General features: G+C 41.9%; 1 protein-coding gene across 2 annotated transcripts; it reads left to right on the forward strand.

Moving 5' to 3' along the window:
* The first annotated feature begins 8,471 nt into the window (after positions 1-8,471).
* On the forward strand, positions 8,472-9,175 carry LOC112616045 (testis-specific basic protein Y 1-like). Of its 2 annotated transcripts, XM_025372995.1 has the most exons (3): positions 8,472-8,642; positions 8,833-9,076; positions 9,108-9,175. In XM_025372995.1, the coding sequence occupies exons 1-3, from the start codon at positions 8,541-8,543 to the stop codon at positions 9,140-9,142; spliced, it is 381 nt and encodes a 126-aa protein (XP_025228780.1). In that variant the 5' UTR covers positions 8,472-8,540; the 3' UTR covers positions 9,143-9,175. The 2 variants fall into 2 exon arrangements, with proteins under 2 accessions (XP_025228780.1, XP_025228779.1); XM_025372994.1 differs by having other exon boundaries at positions 8,833-9,153.
* The last annotated feature ends 10,744 nt before the right edge of the window (positions 9,176-19,919 follow it).

Consider the following 19,919-nt stretch of genomic DNA (forward strand, 5'->3'; position numbering starts at 1 on the left):
TGACACCAGATTTTTTGTGATGACTATCCATTTGGGTTTTGTCTTCAATAAATTTTATTCCATATAATCTTCCCATCTTTAAATGTCTTGAGGATTTTTTATATTACTAATTTGTTGGGTATAAATATGTGTATATGTATGTATATATCATCTAGAAACTATCCAAGTCAATAAATTGAAGTTACATGTGTGCTCTTCTGTTCTGTATCTTATTTTTTGCCTTACTTATGATGCTTTCCATTGTACAAAAGGAAATAGTGTCTCTGTATTAGTCCACTTTCATGCTGCAGATAAAGACATATCCAAGACTGGGAAGAAAAAGAGGTTTAATTGGACTTACAGTTCCACATGGTGAGGGAGGCCTCAGAATCATGGCAGGAGGTGAAAGGGACTTCTTACCTGGCAGTGGCAAGAGAAAATGAGAAGGAAGCAAAAGCCGAAACCCCTGATAAACCCATCAGATCTTGTGAGACTTATTCACTATCACGACAATAGCATAGGAAAGATAGGCCCCCATGATTCAGTTACCTCCTTCTGGGTCCCTCTCACATGTGGGAATTCTGGGAGATACAATTCAAGTTGAGATTTGGGTGGGAACACAGCCAAACTGTATCATTCCACCCCTAGCCCCTCCAAAACTTCACATTTCAAAACCAATCATGCCTTTCCAACAGTTCCCCAAAGTCTTAACTCATTTCAGCATTAACCCAAAAGTCCGCAGTCCAAAGTCTCATCTGAAACAAGGCAAGCTCCTTCCACCTATGAGACTGTAAAATCAAAAGCAAGCTAGTAACTTCCTAGATACAGTGAGGGTACAGGTATTGGGTAAATACAGTTGTTCCAGATGAGAGACATTGGCCAAAATAAAGGGGTTGCAGGGCCCATACAAGTCCAAAATGCAGCAGTGCCATCAAATTTTAAAGCTCCAAAATGATCTTCTTTGACTCCAAGTCTCACATCCAGGTTATGCTGATGCAAGAGGTGGGTTCCCATAGTCTTGGGCAGCTCTGCCCCTGTGGCATTGCAAGGTACAGCTTCCCTCCTGGCTGCTTTCACGGGCTGGCATTGAGTGTCTGCAGCTTTTCCAGGTACACAGTGCAAGCTGTCAGCTGATCTACCATTCTGGGGTCTGAAGGCCTATGGCCCTCTTCTCACAGCTCTACCTGGCAGTGCCCCAGTAGGGCTCTGACCCCACATTTCCTTTGTGTACTACCCTAGCAGAAGTTTTCCATGAGGGCTCCACCCCTGCAGCAAACTTTGGCCTGGGCATCCAGGAATTTCCATATATCTTCTGAAATATAGGCAGAGGTTGCCAAACTTAAATTCTTAACTTCTGTGCACCTGAAGGCTCAACACCATGCAGAAGCTGCCAAGGCTTGGGGCTTCCACCCTCTGAAGCCACAGCCCAAGCCGTACATTGGCCACTTTTAGCTACAACTAGAGTGGCTGGGACATAGGGAACCAGGTCCCTAGGCTACACACAGCGTGGGGACCCTGGGCCTGGCCCATGAAACCACATTTTCCTTCAGGGCCTCTGGGCCTGTGATGGGAGGGGCTGCCGTGAAGGTCTCTAACATGACCTGGAGACATTTTCCCCATGGCCTTAGTGATTAACATTAGGTTCCTTGCTGCTTCTGCAAATGTCTGCAGTGAGCTTGAATTTCTCCCCAGAAAGTGGGTTTTTCTTTTCTATCACATAATCAGGCTGCATATTTTCCTAGTGTTTATGCTCTGCTTCCCTTATGAAAGTAAATGCATTTAACAGCACCCAAGTCACCTCTTGAATGCTTTGCTGCTTAGAAATTTCTTCTGCCAGATACCCTACATCATCTCTCTCAAATTCAAAGTTCAACAAATCTGTAGGGCAGGGGCAAAATGCCACCAGTCTCTTTGCTAAAACATAACAAGAGTCACCTTTGCTCCAGATCTCAACTAGTTCCTCATCTCTATCTAAGCTCACCTCAGCCTAAATTTTATTATCCATATCGCTATCAGCATTTTAGACAAAACCATTCAACAAGTCTCTAGGAAGTTCCAAACATTTCCACATTTTCCTGTCTTCTACTAAGCCCTTCAAACTGTTCCAACCTCTGCCTGTTACCCAGTTCTAAAGTCATTTCCACATTTTCGGGTATCTTTTCAGCAATGCCCCACTCTACTGGTACCAATTTACTGTATTAATCCATTTTCATGCTGCTGATAAAGACATACCCGAGACTGGGAAGAAAAAGAGGTTTAATTGGACTGACAGTTCCACATAGCTGGGGAGGCCTCAGAAACATGGCAGGAGGCAAAAGGTACTTCTTAACATAGTGGCAGCAAGAGAAAATGAGGAAGAAGAAAAGCATAGACCCCTGATAAACCCTTCAGATCTCGTGAGACTTCTTCACTATCATGAGAATAGCACAGGAAAGACCAGCCCCCATGATTCAATTACCTCCCCCTAGTTCCTTCCCACAACACATAGGAATTCTGGGAGATACAATTCAAGTTGAGATTTCAGTGGGGACACAGCCAAATCATATTAAGCTATATGAAGCTAAAACCAGGTACTATGGGTGTTCACTAGATTTCTGGTTTTCATGAAGGTGTTTTTTCTGTGTAGATATTTGTTAAATTAGTGTCCTTGCAAGAGGGCCAGGGGAACAATCAGTGAAGCCTTCTATTCTGCCATCTTGCTCCTCCTGTAAATCTGTAGTATATTTTGAAATATATCTTTGTAGGATATTTTGACGTCAGGTAGTGTAATGCCTCTTGGTGTGTTCTTATATGGGCCCAGTTTGTAGAGTCCTAAAGCAATTATAATAATAACATCAAAGGTCACTGATCAGAAATCACCATAACAGATATAAGAATGATGGAAAAGTTTGAAATATTGTGAGAATTACCAAAATGTGACACAGGGACATGAAGTGGGCACATGCTGTTGGAAAAATGACACTGACATGCTCAACAGACAGTTGCCGGAAACCTTCAATTTATATATTTAAAAAACCACAATATCTATAAACACAATAAAGTGCATCACAATAAAACAAGGTCGACCTGTACCTGCCAGTACTCAGGTAATTAGTTTACTAGGAATAAGTAATAATAGCTAGAAAAACTGATTAAACACAAAAATTTTTAAAACACTATCTTCTCGGGACACAAAAAAATGGAAAGATAGTCCATGCTCATAGAGTGACAGGATTAATATCGTTAAAATGACAATACTCCCCAAAGCGATTTGCAGATTCAATGCAATCCTTATCAAAGTACCAATGATATACTTCACAGAAATAGGAAAATACTTATAATATTCATATGAAACCATAAAAGACCTCAAATAGCCAAAGCAACCCTGAAAAAAAAGCAGAAAGCTGGAGGCATCACACTACCTGACTTCAAAATTTACTACAAAACTATAGTAAACCAAGCAGCATGGTACTGGCATTAAAACAGACACAGAGACAAATGGAACAGAATACAGAACCCAGATATAAAGCCACATGCTTACAACCAACTCAACTTCAACAAAGACACCAAGAACATACGATGCTGAAAAGACAGATATTTCAATAAACAGTGGTAGGAAAGCTGGATAAGTATATACAGAAGAATGAAGTTAGATTCCTATCTCTCACCACACACAAAAAGCAAATAAAAAATGAGTTAAAGACTTGAATCTGGTTGGGCATGGTGACTCAAGCCTGTAATCCCAGCACTTTGGGAGGCTGAGGCAGACAGAACACTTGAGGTCAAGGGTTTGAGACCAGCCTGGTCAACATGATGAAGCCCCATCTATACTAAAAATACAACAATTAGCCAGGCATGGTGGTGCATGCCTGTAATCCCAGCTACTCGAGAGGCTGATGCATGAGAATCACTTGAACCCAGGAAGTAGGGGTTACAGTGAACCGAGATTGTGCCATTGCACTCCAGCCTGGTCCTGGGCGACAGAGTGAGACTCTTCCTCAGACAAAACAAAAACAAAAACAAAAAAAGACTCAAAACTATGACCTGAAACTGAAACCACCAGAAAAATGCATTGGGGAAATGCTCCAGGACATCAGTCTGGGCAAAGATTTCTTGAGTAAGACCTCAAAAGCACAGGAGCCAAAGTAAAAGTAAACCATTGGGATTACATCAAGTTAAAAAGCTTCTGCATAGCAAAGGAAATTATCAACCACGTGAAGAGACAACCCACAGAACGGCAGAAAATATTTGCAAACTATCCATCTGATAAGGGATTCATAACCAGAATACATAAGGAGCTGGAAAAACTTAATAAACAATATGATTTAAAAATGGACAAATAATCTGAATAGGCATTTCTCAAAAGAAGACACACAAATGGCCAGCAGGCATATGAAAATATACTCATCACGAATCATCAGACAAATACAAATCAAAACCACATTACAATATCATCTCACCCCAGTTAAAATGGCTTTGATCAAAAGGACAGGCATGAAAGGATGCTAGCAAGGAGGTGGAGAAAGGGGAACCCACCTTGTACACTGTTGGTGGGAATGTATATTACTGTAGCCACTATGGAGAACAGTATGGAGTTCCTCAAAATCCTAAAAATAGAACTACTATATCATCTGAGTATTCCACTGCTGGAATACTTGCTCACGTGTATTGCAGCACAAGTCACAATAGCCAAAATATGGATTTAACGTAAATGCCCATTAACCGACAAATGGATAAGGAAAATGTGGTATATGTACACAATGGAATATTATCCAGCCATAAGAAGAATGACACACTGTCATTTGCAGCAATATGGGTGGAACTGGAGGCCGTTATGTTAAATAAAATAAGCCAGGCACAGAAAGACAAATATTGCATGTTTCCATTCATATATGGGAGCTAAAAAAGTGGTTCTCATGAAGATGGCGGCTACAGTGATGGTTACCAGAGGCCAGAAGGGGAAGGGGGGATGAAGGGGAAATAAAAGAATATAAATATATTTATTACCACTGAACTGCACACTTACAAGTGGTAAAGAGGGTACATTACATATGTATATTTTACCTCGATAAAAATAAACTTTAAAAACAAAATCACTTTCTTCTCACCACTTACTGCTGAATTATTGCTGGAATAATGAATTAGTACTACAGGTAAGTCATGTACCTAAGTAAGTAGTAAAATAGGGACAACAAGAATAGTTCAGTGGAATGTAGAACATAGGGAATCTAGTCTGGTCAGATATAATTTTGTTAGTGTTGAGTTAATATATAAGTTCTACTTAACTGGGCTTTCCCATGAAACTGGTGACATAGAAACAGCTAACAATCATTACAATACCAAGTGAACCTGATCCTGAAAATCATGTTCTTTGCAAGTCTCAATTATTGGTTTTAGTTGAGATAAGAACTTAAAAGGATAGGTACTGAGTGTTACCCAGGAGAAAAAGTTACATAGAATAACTGGAGATAGCTTGAATATCCAAGTGATGCCAGGAAAAAGGAAAATCCTTCCTTACCATTCTACTATTTTTTGTTGGAATAATAAATTACCACAGACATCTGGTGGTAAACATGTAATTAGCAACCTAAAGATAGCTAGAATTAGCCAGACCAAGTAACTGAACCCAGGAAGCTGAAGATAACCGGCCTATGCCAGGGAGTTCAATAACCGTTTTCCTCAATGCAAAATTCCAACCTCATGTTAGAAATATTACCTCATACAGTAAATATCTACTTTATCCAAGTGAGTAATTAACTAGAAATAACTACACGAAACCAGTACCTGGAATAAAATTCTTCTCAATACTACTTCTTATGTCTCTGTGACATAAAGCTAAACATTTAGTGGTACCTAGGCAAACAGCTGAATAAACAACTAGCAATTACTAGGAAAACTGCTTGAACACAGAAGGTTTAATAACCATTCTAGTCAATTCTGTGTGATTGCTGTTTTAGGATTGTTGATTAGGTACTATGGATATGGTAACGAGAGTTACCTGGGTGAGAGTTAAATACAGAATCCTTCATAAAACTAGAATAACTGATTGAAGAAAAGAAGTATAACATTGCATTCTCCTCAACATTTCTCATTTCTTCTTGGAGTAATGAGTTAGTTCTGTCAATGGGTACTAGTACCTAGGTAATTACAAAGCAAAATTAAGAAGAGATGTGTAGAATAAATATTTGATACCAGAATGGTGAAAAAAAAAAACCATTCTTTTCAAATAGAAACTCTAATTTCCTGTGTGATTAATGAGTTACAATTAGTACTGGAGATATCTGTATGAGATGTGGATTTCATTTTGGGGGGGGGGGCACATACTCCACAGATGAACTGCTGGGTCATATGGTAGATCTATTTTGATTTTCCAAGGAATGATTATACTGTTTTTCATAACGGCTGTACCGATTACATGTCTGTCAACAGCGTGTAAACGTCCCCTTTTCTGCACACCCTAAAAGGGTTTCATTTTCTCCACATCTTCCCCTCATTACTTTTTTGTTTTTTGTTGTTGTTGTTGTTGAGATGGAGTCTCGCTCTGTCTCCAAGGCCGGAGTGCAGTGGCGCGATCTCAGCTCACTGCAAGCCCCGCCTCCCAGTTCAGCCATTCTCCTGCCTCAGCCTCCCCAGTAGCTGGGAGTACAGGCGCCCGCCACCATGCCCGGCTAATTTTTTGTATGCCATCACTACTTTTTATCTCTTGACTTTTTGATAATACCCTTCCTAACAGGTGTGAGGTGATAGTTCACTGTGGTTTTCTTTTTTTTTTTTTTTTTTTTTTTTTTGAGACAGAGTCTCACTCTGTCGCCCAGGCTGGAGTGCAGTGGCGCGATCTCAGCTCACTGCAATCTCCGTCTCCCGGTTCAGCCATTCTCCTGCCTCAGCCTCCCCAGTAGCTGGGACTACAGGTGCCCGCCACCACACCCGGCTAATTTTTTGTATGCCATCACTACTTTTTATCTCTTGACTTTTTGATAATACCCGTCCTAACAGGTGTGAGGTGATAGTTCACTGTGGTTTTCTTTTTTTTTTTTTTTTTGAGACGGAGTCTCCCTCTGTCGCCCAGGCTGGAGTGCAGTGGCGCAATCTCGGATCACTGCAAGCTCCGCCTCTCGGGTTCACGCCATTTTCCTGCTTCAGCCTCCAGAGTAGCTGGGACTACAGGTGCCCGCCACCACGCCCGGCTAGTTTTTTGTATTTTTAATAGAGACGGGGTTTCACCGTGTTAACCAGGATGGTTTCGATTTCCTGACCTCATGATCCACCCGTGTCGGCCTCCCAAAGTGCTGGGATTACAGGCGTGAGCCACCCCGCTCGGCCCACTGTGGTTTTCATTTGCATTCTCTGATTATTAATGATGTTGAGCATATTTTCATATACCTGTTGGCCAGTTGTGTGTTTTCTTTCTAGAAATGCCTATTCAAGTCCTTTGCCTATTTGTTAACCAGACTATTTATTTGTTTGCTATTGAGCTGTGTGAGTTCTTTATATATTTTGGATATTAACGCATTATTAGATATATGGTTCGCAAATAGCTTCTCACAAACCATAGCCTGCCTTTTCATTTTGTTGATTGTTGGCTGTGCAGAAGCTTTTAGTTTCCAGCTTGCTCACTTGCCCTACAAATTTCAGCTTCCTAGACCCCACATTGTGTGAAGGTTTGAGCCACTTACTTAGAGTAAACCGTATCATATATATAATATTATTCATAAATGAATACTATATTATAGTAAATAGATGTTTATGATATATAATATTACACACACACATTCTCTCTCACACACACACACACACAAATATCCTGTTGGTTTAGTTTCTCCTTCTCTGAGGAACCCAGCCTGATACAGATACCCAGCTGAGTCAGTGTGTTTGCTGATCTTGACCTCTGGAAGCTAGTGCTTTAAACCACGAGAATGAAAAATTGTGAGGCACTATGTGGACGCTGGGAGAAGGAAGTGAGATGGAAAAGTTGTTTCATGGCATCCAAGAAGTGAATGGTCCTCAAGGTGTAGCAGAGGAATTTATAGGAGAGAGGGATGATTGACGTCTTTATACAGCCCCAAACCCGTCCCATTTAACAGGGAGGGATTTTAGGTAGGTGATACAGAAACTGGGTAACGATGGCAGGTGTGGAGAAATGGAATGTACCACTGAGTGGGGGGGTCCAGGGGAACCATGTGGCAGAAATATCCTCCCGTGCCACGTGATCTGCTAAAATTGAACATGGGGCGTTTAGGAGGGCTGCCATGTCAGTTTGGGAACTATCCTTAGGGGTGCTAACCCAAATCTCCCTTTCTCCAACCAGCGCACCCTGCCTTCCTCCTCAGATGTCACTCCCCCGCCACCTTCCTCCTCAGATGTCACTCCCCCGCCACCTTCCTCAGTCAGGTCGTGCTGGCGCTTTGTGACGTCAAAGGCCTCCCTTCCCGCCCAGGGCTCCCATTGGCTGGGTAGTGGGGTGTTGACCAATCACAGCTCAGGGACGTGGTCGCCTCATTGTCCCGAGACCGCGGGAGGGGTATATACGGGGACCCCGGGCAGCCCGCGGTTGACCGTTGGGAGGCGTTGAGCTGTGGAAGATGAGTCCGAAGCCGAGAGCCTCGGGATCCCCGGCCATGACCAAGGAGAGCCGAAAGAGGAAGTCCTCTTCTCAGCAGAGCCCCAGTAGCCCGAAGAAGAAGGTGAGGGACCCACCCAAGCTCCTCCTCGGCTTCCCCTCGCCTCCTTCCTCACCAGAATCCTCTCCCGGCCTCCCCTGGCACAGCCCCCCACCCGGCCCGCCCGCCTCTGAGGAAACGTCCCTGTTCCCAGCCTCCTCCATCCTCTTCCCTCAACCAGAGCCCTTCTGGCATCTCCCTGTTGTCCTTCCAGGCTACCAGGGCGCCCAAGAAGGGAAAAGCAGCTCGTGGAGGGAGAGGCGGGAAGAAACGGGCCGCGAGCAAGATGGCGGCGGCGGCGGCGGCCCCTGAGGCGGGGAGCGGGCCAGCGGCCCCCGGCCCCAGTGACCAGCCCAGCCAGGAGCTCCCTCAGCACGAGCTGCCCCCCGAGGAGCCAGTGAGCGAGGGGACCCAGGACGACCCCCTGAGCCAGGAGAGCCAGCTGGAGGAGCCACTGAGCCAGGAGAGCCAGCTGGAGGAGCCACTGAGTGAGGGGGCGGCCAGCGACTCCCCCATCTCCCTGAGCAGCGACTAAGTTCAGTTCCAGTCGCCAGACCCCAGAGATCTCACCAGCACGGTGGCCCCTGGTGAAGACAATAAAATGAATGTGTTGCAAATTGATCTCAGTGACTCCGTGTTCTCTGATGGTGGGGAGGGAGGGAAGGAGGGGGGAAGAGGTGGGGTGTGGGGAGGGAGGGAGGGAGAAGTGGTGTGAGGGGAGGGAGGGAGGAAGTGGTGGTCTGAGGGGAGGGAGGGAGGGAGGAAGAGGTAGTGTGTGGGGAGGGAGGGAGGGAGGAAGAGGTGGGGTGTGGGGAGGGAGGGAGGGAGGGAGGAAGAGGAGGTGTGGGGAGGGAGAAAGGAAAGAAGGAAGAAATGGGTGGTATGTGGGGAGGGAGGGAAGTGGGGTCCCGCGGGGTTGAGGTCAAAGGGACATGTCACAGTTAGCCAGACAGGAGGATAAGGATTGCGTCACGGCTGAGCATTGGAGAAAAGTTTCCCCTTCACGGGATGACTCCGCTTCTTGTAACGTTTGTTTCTTCATGCAATCTTGCTAGCACATACACCAAGTACCAAGAACTGGATTCTACCTACTTAGGTTTCATTGTTAAAATACCTTTTCGTTTATAGAAACCGATGGAAGAATCATCTCCAACCTCTTTCCTTTCAGTGTCCCCTCCCTACAATCTAATATGATTCAGAAAAATTCAAAGTAGAGCAAAATCTATCCACTTGAAAAAAGCCTTTTTATTTTTGCGACTGAGGAGACAAAAAGTACATTTCACATTTCCATACATTAGAAATACACAAGTCTTTTCTATATATAGTAGAATTTACTGTACAAAACATATTTAAATATATGTAAATAAAATAATATACAACTATATTTACTATATACAAAACTATATAGATTATATATATTTATATAAAATATATAAATACAAATATAGAAATATGAATTATATATTTATATAATATATAAATATATATAGATATATATACACATGTTCAAAGTACATAGGTCTTTTCTATATATACTAGAACCTACTATACATATTTATATATTTATATGTATTTTTACGTTTTTATGTAGAATATATAGAGATATTTATATATAAATATACATTTTATGTATAAATACATATATAAAACATATTTATATTTATATATTATATATAAACATTTGTTTTAGAAGGTAAGTCGTTAGTATTGTTCAAGCATGGTTCTCAGGCAAAAGAAGAAAGGAAATTCTTATTTTAAGAAGAAAAGAGTACAAAATTATCACGATTTAATTTCCAGTTGTTAATAATTACACAGACAGAATAACTCAGGTCCTGTAATCTTATTATGAATAACATGTTAAACTTTTATGTGATTATGAAAATATGAATTTCCATGTAATAAGCTTTTGAGATGTAAAGCACTAACTTTACAGGCAGTTTTCATTTGTTACACAGATTGTTCTTATATCTTTAAAGATGTTAAAATTAATGGTGACTTAGAAGAGATGGTAGCATCATGTGAGAAACAACAAATGAGTTGTGTTTCATCCTTTCCTTGGTGCGGTCAGGGCTTCACTTCATTAGCTTAGGAAGGGATTTCAGAGCTTTGCATGTTGAACTTGTAGCTGTCTCCTATGGAATCCTATGAAACCTAGGATGCAGAAACAGAGCATTGCCCCATGTCCTGAACACCATCATTTTGTGGTGTATTTCTTTTGTATTTCTTATATGGAAATACCATATAAGGATGAGCATACTTGGTATAACTCAAAGCCTATTTATTTGCAAGGCTGTATTGACCCTGAACAATAAATATCTGTATGTTACAGATGGGAAACAAGCCAGAATGAAAAGCTCCTGCTGTCTTTTAGGAAAGCCTGTTGGCTGTGGTTGTATATCTCTTTCCAAAGGGAAATTGGTGAACTCCCTGCTGTAGTTTTTTTCCATAATGACAGCATAAAAACTGAAATAAACTGAATCTTGTCAGTGGTCACTTTTGGGTTTGATGAATGATGAATATTATGGAGCAACATTGCAGTGTGTTTTAAAATTATACTCAAGAATTCATTTTGGGCACCTTATTTTAATGCCGTATTTCCATTCAAGCTCTACAACCCAAAACAGTCTGTGATGATTCTTTCGGCATTTAAAAAAATTATCCATGGCTCTTACACCGGGTTTGTTTCATCACTTCATGGCAGTTGGAGCTTCAACTGCTATTTGTTGGGAACCCATCCTGACTAGCTCTTTCACTGGGGCTTCATGTTTTATTGTGATGATTGGCAGACTTGTGTTTCAGGAATTTTTGGCTTTGAAAAGTTACTATGATTTTGAAATTATAGATGCAAAAATGTCACTGAATTTATTTTCACAAACTGTTTTAATTCATTATAGAAAATAAGTGGTTTAATCAGAAAACAATAATTTAAATAATCTTTTAATTTGTTGGAGCATTCACAAATACTGCATCTTCCTTTAAGTCTTTCTTGATTCTACATACACAATTTAACTGTTAAATACACAGTTAAATTAGTTAATAAGAGTGTTAAATATTTTCCCTCCTTCTCCAACTACCCACAAGCCGAGGCTTAAAATAAACAGTGGGATGAGTAAAGACCCGAAGTAATATAACAGCAAAGCTGTAGTTGGCTTTTATAATAAAATAATAAATATCAAAGCTTCCTGATGTTTTTAGGCAAATCTTCCTGTGTCCCTAAAGTATCCCCTTGACAACAGTCATGAACAACAGGTGATCTGGAGATTCTCAGCTGTCAAAGACAGTTGGTGGGAAAATTTGAAAACACCTTGCACATACTAAAGAGCTCAGCATGAGATGATGTCTACATACATATGTCTCTGTCTCATTAGACCACAGGAAATAGGACACATGGCAGGAAGGCTCACATCGATTCCCTTTGACCATGCAGCTTCCTCTGCTCCTGACTCCTAAGAACTTTCTGACCCGTTGGTCATTCCCAGCTTCAGATCCCCATGCGTACGGATTGTTTTTGGCCCCACGTCAGTGATACACGGGACATAGAATTGCTCTCAAAAACACTCTGGAATTGAAAAATGACAGGAGAAGCTCAATGCGATGGCTGGGTACCAGAGGGAAGGCCTTCTGCTGTTTTGAACACTGATGCTAAGTTCTAGAATAACTGCAGCTGCAGCCCATTGGACCTGGGCATGTGTCAGGCAGGGTGTGAAATGCTCCCCAAGCACGTCCTCATTTCTCCCTCACATTACCCCTGTGGATTAATCGGGGCTCTAGAGAGACATCAACAGGTGATCAGCAAAGATAGATGAGAGGGGATTTATTAGGGGAATTAGGGGGTGAAAAGTCTCAGGGCAGGCTGTCTGCAAGCTGGAGCCCCTGGGATGCCAGGAGTGTGACTCAGTCCACACCCAAAAACCTCAGAACCAGGGAAGTGGATGGCGTAATTCTCAGTATAAAAAGAGCCTGAAGTTCTGATGTCCAAGGGCAGGAAAAGAAGGGTCTCAGCTCCAGGAGAGAAAGGGAGGAAAGTGCCTTTCCTCTGCCCTGTTTCCTCTATCTGGGCCCTCAGAGAACTGGATGGGGCCTGTCTCTATTGAGGGCATCTTCCCCACTCCGTCCACCAGTCCACGCCAATCTTCCCGGGAATACATGTGCAGGCTCACCCAGAAACGATGCTTTACCAGTTCCTGACGTATTCCTTGAGGCAGTCAGTCACATTGACACCTGAAATTAACCATCACACCCTGTAAAATGGGTAGTGTCCCCACTGGACAAATGAGACAGACAGTTTGGGTACCTTTCTTATACTGCTTATAGGTTATAGAGTCAGGATTAAAACTCAGGGCTGCAAAGATCAAATTCTAAACTCCACCCTCTTAAGGACTGCTGCTCAACGCTGTGGAAGCAGCACCATATTAGACACTGTACGAGGACTGAAGAGGCATTCGAGACACATCCCCTGCTTTAGGGACCACTTCCTAGCTTGCATTCATGACGGGAGTCATGTTTCTGTGACTCTACTATAGACCCCAGAACCAAGTGTGAATTGGCACGCTTTAGGTGTGCATAAGCGCTGCAGAAATCCTAAGAAAGAGCAAGATAATTATAGGCTCAATTCACACAGGGAAGTTTTTATGAAAACAGCTTTTAGCCAATTCCTGAAAGAAAATATTTTCACTGGCAGAAAACTGTTCTGCTGGAGAATAACTAGTTGAAGGACTTTGGCGGCAAGGGGCCCTGGACACATGTCCACAGAAGAGGGGAAAAAAGACACACAGAATAGAAACAGAATTGGGGACCCTTCAGGGAGAGGAGTAAGGAAAAGTGCTAGCCCAGCAAGCTGATATGTAATTTTGAATCTTAACTAGATTGAGAATTTGGATACAACTCAAAACTAGATAAGAGTAATTGCACTAAAAAAAATGCAAGGAGCAGGGTAAAATAAAATAAAAATTCATTAATAATGAATTAAATTATTCATTCAACAAACATTTATTGGGCACCTACCATGGTCCAGGGAGAGGGCTAGATGCTAATCAAAAAATAATAATCGCTGCCATGACTGAGCAATGCCTATGAGTCATCCTTAGAATGGTGCTGGAAGATAGATGGGGCTGTCTTATTCCATCCTGAGTTTACAAAAGATGACCCTGAGGACCAGCCAGGCTAAGTAACCTGTTCCAGATCACCTAGTACTTGAACCGAAGCTTGTCTGACTCCAAAGCCCACACTTTCTCTGATACGCCATGTAGCCAGAAAAGGGCAGTGAAGTACTAAGGTTTGCTAAGGTGTTGAGTATATGGAATAAGATAATCAGGAGTATTTTTAAACTTGTGGTAAAACACACACAACACGACATATACATTCTTAACAAATATTGAGGTGCATGGTACAGTATTGTGAACTATATGCCCATTGTGCTACAGTGGATGCTTACAACTTTCTGGGATGGTTAATATTGCCAACTTGATTGGATGGAAGGATGTAAAGTATTGTTCCTGGGTGTGTCTGTGAGCGTGTTGCCAAAGGAGATTAACATTTGAGTCAGTGCACTGGGAGAGGCAGATCCACCCTCGCTCTGGGTGGGCACCATCCAGTCAGCTGCCAGTGTGGCTACAATAAAGCAGGAGGGAGAAACCGACTTGCTGAGTCTTCTGGCCTCCATGTTCCTCCTGTGCTGGAAGCTTCCTCGAACATCAGACTCCAAGTTCTTCAGTTTTTGGAGTTTTGGACTTACACCAGTGTTTCGCCAGGGGATCTCCGGCCTTTGGCCACAGACTGAAGGCTGTGCTGTGCACTTCCCTACTTTGAAGTTTTAGGACTTGGACTGGCTTCCTGGCTCCTCAGCTTGCACATGGGTTATCATGGGGCCTCACCTTGTGATCCTGTGAGTCAATGCTCCTTAGTAAACTCCCTTCATATATGCATCTATCCTATTAGTTCTGTCGCTCTAGAGAACCCTAATACACTTTCTGATCTTGTATGACTGAAACTCCATGCCCATTGCACCTCAATTCCCCATTTTCCCCTCCCCCATCCCCTAGCAATGACCATTCTACCTTCTGTGAGTTTAACAATTTTCGATATTTCATAAAAGTAGAATTGGGCAGCATTTGTCCTTCTGTGACTGGCTTGTTTCACTTAAGCATAAAGTCCTCAGGTCCATCTATCCTGTAGGAGTGGTTTCTGACATCCTCCAAACTGAGAGGGTTTTGAAACCTGTCAGACATGCACAAAGGTGGAGAGACTACTATAGTGATCACCATGTTTTCATCATGCAGCTCCAACCACTACAAAAGTCAGCTAATTCCATTTTACCTGTTACCCTCTCTAAACCTGACCTGTCCCCTGCCCCACTCAGTTATTTTAAAGCAAGTCCTAGATTACTTTTTAAGGAAACTGACTTGGGTGTGTTTAAGAATTTGCCTCAAGTCAGATGGTTTTGATTCTTCAATTTTTCCCTGGTGACAACAGTAATCCAAGATTGGGTAACAATTATTCAAGCCTTACAGAAGCACATAGAGAGTAACATTTTTGGTAACCTCAGTGAGGATCTATATTAGCGATGTGATATATGCCACTGAAAGGCTCTTTCCCACCCTGTCCATGTGCTAATGTTGACCTCACAATGGTGTGAGCTTACGTTGGTCTCTAACGCTGTTCACTTAATGGTATAGCCAGACAATGATTTCATCATGGAACTGAAGCTGAAGACGCTGTTCCAACCTCTGCCTGTTACCCAGTTCCAAAGTCGCTTCCACATTTTTCAGGTAACTATTCAGCAAAGCCCCACTCTACTGGTACTAATTTACTGTATTAGTCCATTTTCATGCTGCTAATAAAGATACGCGAGACTGGGAAGAAAAATAAGTTTAGTTGGACTTACATCTCCACATGGCTAGGGATGCCTCAGAGTCACGGTGGGAGGTGAAAGGTACTTCTTACGTGGTGGCAGCAAGAGCAAATGAGGAAGAAGCAAAAGCAGAAACCCCTGATAAAACCATCAGATCCCGTGAGACTGTCACGAGAATAGGACAGGAAAGATCGGCCCCCATGATTCAATTACCTCCCCCTGAGCCCCTCCCACAACACGTGGGACTTCTGGGAAATGCAATTCAAGTTGAGATTTGGGTGGGGATGCAGCCAAACCATATCAATCCCATTTTCAATGTTTCTATTTTTTTTAAATTGGCATAGTGCTATCATTTGGGAAATTCCATCAAATGCATATACCTGTGCTAAATACACCCATGTCAAAATACAGAACACTCCATCACCTCGGAAGTTTCCCTTGTGCACCTGCCTAATTAATTTCTCCTTACCCCTTGCCCCAGAGTCAACAACTGATATTGATTCTTTCACCACAAGTTAATTTTGCCTTTTCTTGAATATCCAGGAAACATAATCTCACAGCAGGTTCTCTTTTGCGTTTGCCTTATTTCCCTCGAGCACAGAGCTCTTGAGACTCACCCATGCCAAGGTGTGTATCCATGGTTCATTTCTTCCTACTCCTGAGAAGCAGTTAGTGCACAGATGTACCTCCGTTTGCTCATCCATCCTCCTGTGGATGGATGTTACGTTGTATACAGTGTGTGGCTGTTATGAAAAAGACTTACAAGAACAAGTCTTTGTGTGGACATATATTTTCCTTTCTCTTAGGTCACTACTTAGGAATGGAATTGCTGGATCATAGTGTGTGTCTGTTTAACTTTCTAGGAAACTGTCAAAATGTTTTGGAAAGCATGAACCCCGTATATGAACTCCACCAACAACATAGGAGAGTTGTGGACATTCCACAGCTTTGCCAAAATTTTATCATCTCGGTCTCTAATTTTTGTGATTGTGATGAGTGTTAGGTGGCATCTCTCTGGTATTTAAATTTGCACTTCTTTGATGAATAACAACGGTAAGTACTTTCTCTCGACCATTGTGATACCTTTCCCTGTGAGGTGTCTTAGTAAGCCCTTCTCTCGTTATTTTTTTCTTAAGTTATAGAAATTATTTATATATAATTATAAGGCAAGACATAGGTCAGTTTTATGTAGTGTGGTTATTTCCTGCTATTCATGTGTTATTTTTTATTTTTAGAGACATATTTTAATAAGTAAAAGTTTTTTTATTTTTTAAAACAGAATTTATTTACTATTCCTTTGTAATTAATGCATTTTGTGCCCAATCTGAGAAATCTTCGACAACCTCAGGATCATATCATTTTCTTTTGTTTTGCTCTGGAAGTTTTATGACTTCAGATACTCTGTTTCCATCTCTGATGCTTTCTGGTGTATTATTTTTCCATGTAGATATCCAATTGTTATTCCATCACCAATTATTTTACATCTGTGTTTGAATTGCCATACAATCGGTTAGGTTCAGACCTACACTTGTTCCTGCATTCTGTGTGTGGCAGCTCCAATGACAAATCAGTTTCTAAAGCCCCTGCTGGACTGTTTGAGATGGCCTGGCACACATATTCTTTGGAGGTTAGGCTGGAAGTTGGGAGATGGCTTAAATGGCAGTGAAGTTCTCAAAGCCTTTGTTTTGCTTCCTTGGGACTTTCCATGCATAGACAGCTCCGGAGTGAGACCAGGCTCAAGTGAGTTTGTACACAGAAATGGGGGACACCCTTCTCTAGCACTTTCCTCTCTGGAATTAACCCCATATGGAATCACCAGATAAAATACAAGATGCCCAGTTCAGATAAATAATGAATGAATTTGTGTGTGTGTGTGTGTGTGTGTGTGTGTGTGTGTATGTGTATATTCCAAATATTGCATGGAATATACATTAACAAGTTTAAAAATATAACAAGGTTTATCTGAAATTCTGATTTTACTTAGAGCCCTATGTTTTTGTTTCCAAAATCTGCCAAGCCTACCCTACAGTCTGGCTCCCAAGTGCCCTTTTACCTGACCCTTCTGGTCAGAAAGACAGGTTTCTCCTAGAGTTTCACTCGCCATTAGTACATGTGGTTCTGTGTGACCAGGGCTACCTTTGGGGTAAAGGAGCAAGAGATAAAAGAGAGTGGGCTGGGAAGGGTAGGGGAGGGAGGGGATAGGGAGAGATTTGTTAAAGAATACAAAATTATGGCTAGATAGGAGGAATACAGTCTCCTGTTCTGTACCACTGTAGGATGACTTAAGTTAACAATAATAAATTATATAGTTTCAAATGGTTAGAAAAAAAGGATATTGAATGTTCCCAATACACAGAAATGATACCTGTTTGAGATGATGGATGTGCTAATCACCCTGATCTGATCACTACACGTTGTGTTTATGCCAACACTGCTATCTACCCCATACGCCTGTGCAATTATTGTCAACTTAAAAAATTTAACTTAATTTTAAAAATATAGAAAATGAAAGGAAAAAAAGAGAAAATGACAACAGGTATTCCCTCAGACTCTGCAGGAAATGGGGCCCTTTTCTTCATTCCTCTGACCAGAGGGAGGGCTGGAGAGATCGTGCCTTGGAGCTGAGCTGACTGCCCTATAGTTGCCCCACTGCTTCCATCACTGTGCAGCTGCTGAACTTGGACTAGCCAGGAGAGAGGAGAGCAAGAAAAAGCAAATGGTGAAGAAATATGGGTTCCCTCCACACTCTGGAGCATGGGAGGCCCTTCCTTTGGCTATAAGCAGGGGCTTTCTTCCAAGGTGATGTTGTCAGCACTCCCTGCTCAGTTCCAAGCCAGGTTCTGCCTTCTGCTCAATGCTGGGAGACCAAGCATGGAAAAATGGGAAACTCGGTCCTCTTACGGGGCCTTAATGACGTTTTGATTTCAGTCCCCAGTGTGCTTGCTGTTGTGTACGCCTTAAAGGGCTCGCGTCTTAGTTTTTGGTATTTTGTCCAGAAATTTTACTGTAATTGAGAGACAGCAGTTGCAGTTGGCTTATCCATCTCGGCCCCATTATTATTTTTTGGAAGGTCTTTCCTTCTCCCCATAAAATGACTTTGGCACCGTTCCATTTCCTCATATGTATATACGTGGGTGTGAGTCTGTTTCTGAACACTCAGTTTTGTTCCCTGAGTGTATTCTCAGGTCCTGCCGCTGCCTCCACATGGTCCTGGTTCGGTCTTGATGGTTGTAGCTTTAAACAACTCTTGAAAACAACTAATGGGACTTCTCTTTGTTCTTGTTTATCAAGGGTTGTTTTGGCTGTCCTAGGTCCTTTGCAATTCCATATAAATTTTAGGAATGCTTTGTCAACGTTTCCTGGAAATATGATTAGAATTGCAGTCTCTACATAATCGGTGAAGATGAGATTTAGTAATAGTCTTCTAATCCATGAGCATGATAGATCATTTTATTTACCTAGGTATACTTTATTTTCCTTTAGAAATGTTTTATAGCTTCAGAGTAGAGGTTTTGCTCAACTTTTATTAGATTTATCCTGAATATTTTATGTGTTTTGATATTATGGTATATATGGTAGATGGTATTTTTTTTTATATTTGTGGGTACACAGTAGGTGTATATGTTCATGGAGTATATGAGATGTTTTGAAACAGGCATGCAATGTGAAATAAGCACATCATGAAGAATGGGGTATCCACCCCTCAAGCATTTATCCTTTGAGTTGCAAACAATCCAATTATACTCTATAAGTTATTTTTAAATGTACAGTTAGATTATTATTGACTATAGTAACCAGTAGATAGTATGTTGGTCTTTAGAATTCTGTTTGTTTATAACTAGTATATTGAGATAGCACTAGCATTGGTAATTGATCTTGTATTCTGTATCTAAGCTAAAATCACTAATTAAGACTGATATGGTTTGGATCTACGTCCCCATAAAATCTCATGTCAAATTGTAATCCCCACTGTTGGAGGTGGAGCCTGGTGGGAGGTTATTAAATCATGGGAGCAGAGTTCTCATTAATGGTTTAACACCATTCCCCTGGGTGCTGTTCTCATGATAGTGAGTTCTTGTGAGATCTGGTTCTTTAAAAGAATGTAGCATCTCCCCCCCCTCTTTCTCTTCCTCCTGCTCCGGCCATGTAAGATGAGCCTGCTTCCCCTTCACCTTCTGCTCTGATTTGTTAGTTTCCTGAGGCCTCGCCAGAAGCCAAGCAGATATCAGTATCATGCTTCCTGTACAACCTGCCAAACCATGAGCCAATTAAACCTCTTCTCTTTATAAATTACCCAGTCTCGGGTGTTTCTTTATAGCAATGCAAGAACAGACTAATACAAAGACTAATAGCTGTGTATATACCTAAGCATTTTCTACATGTTTTGCTAGTATGGAATCTTACGTCTATCGATTTAATCTTCTCACCTTACCTTACATAATACAATTTGT

This window comes from Theropithecus gelada, chromosome X, assembly GCF_003255815.1.
Source record: "Theropithecus gelada isolate Dixy chromosome X, Tgel_1.0, whole genome shotgun sequence".
NCBI lineage: Eukaryota > Metazoa > Chordata > Mammalia > Primates > Cercopithecidae > Theropithecus > Theropithecus gelada.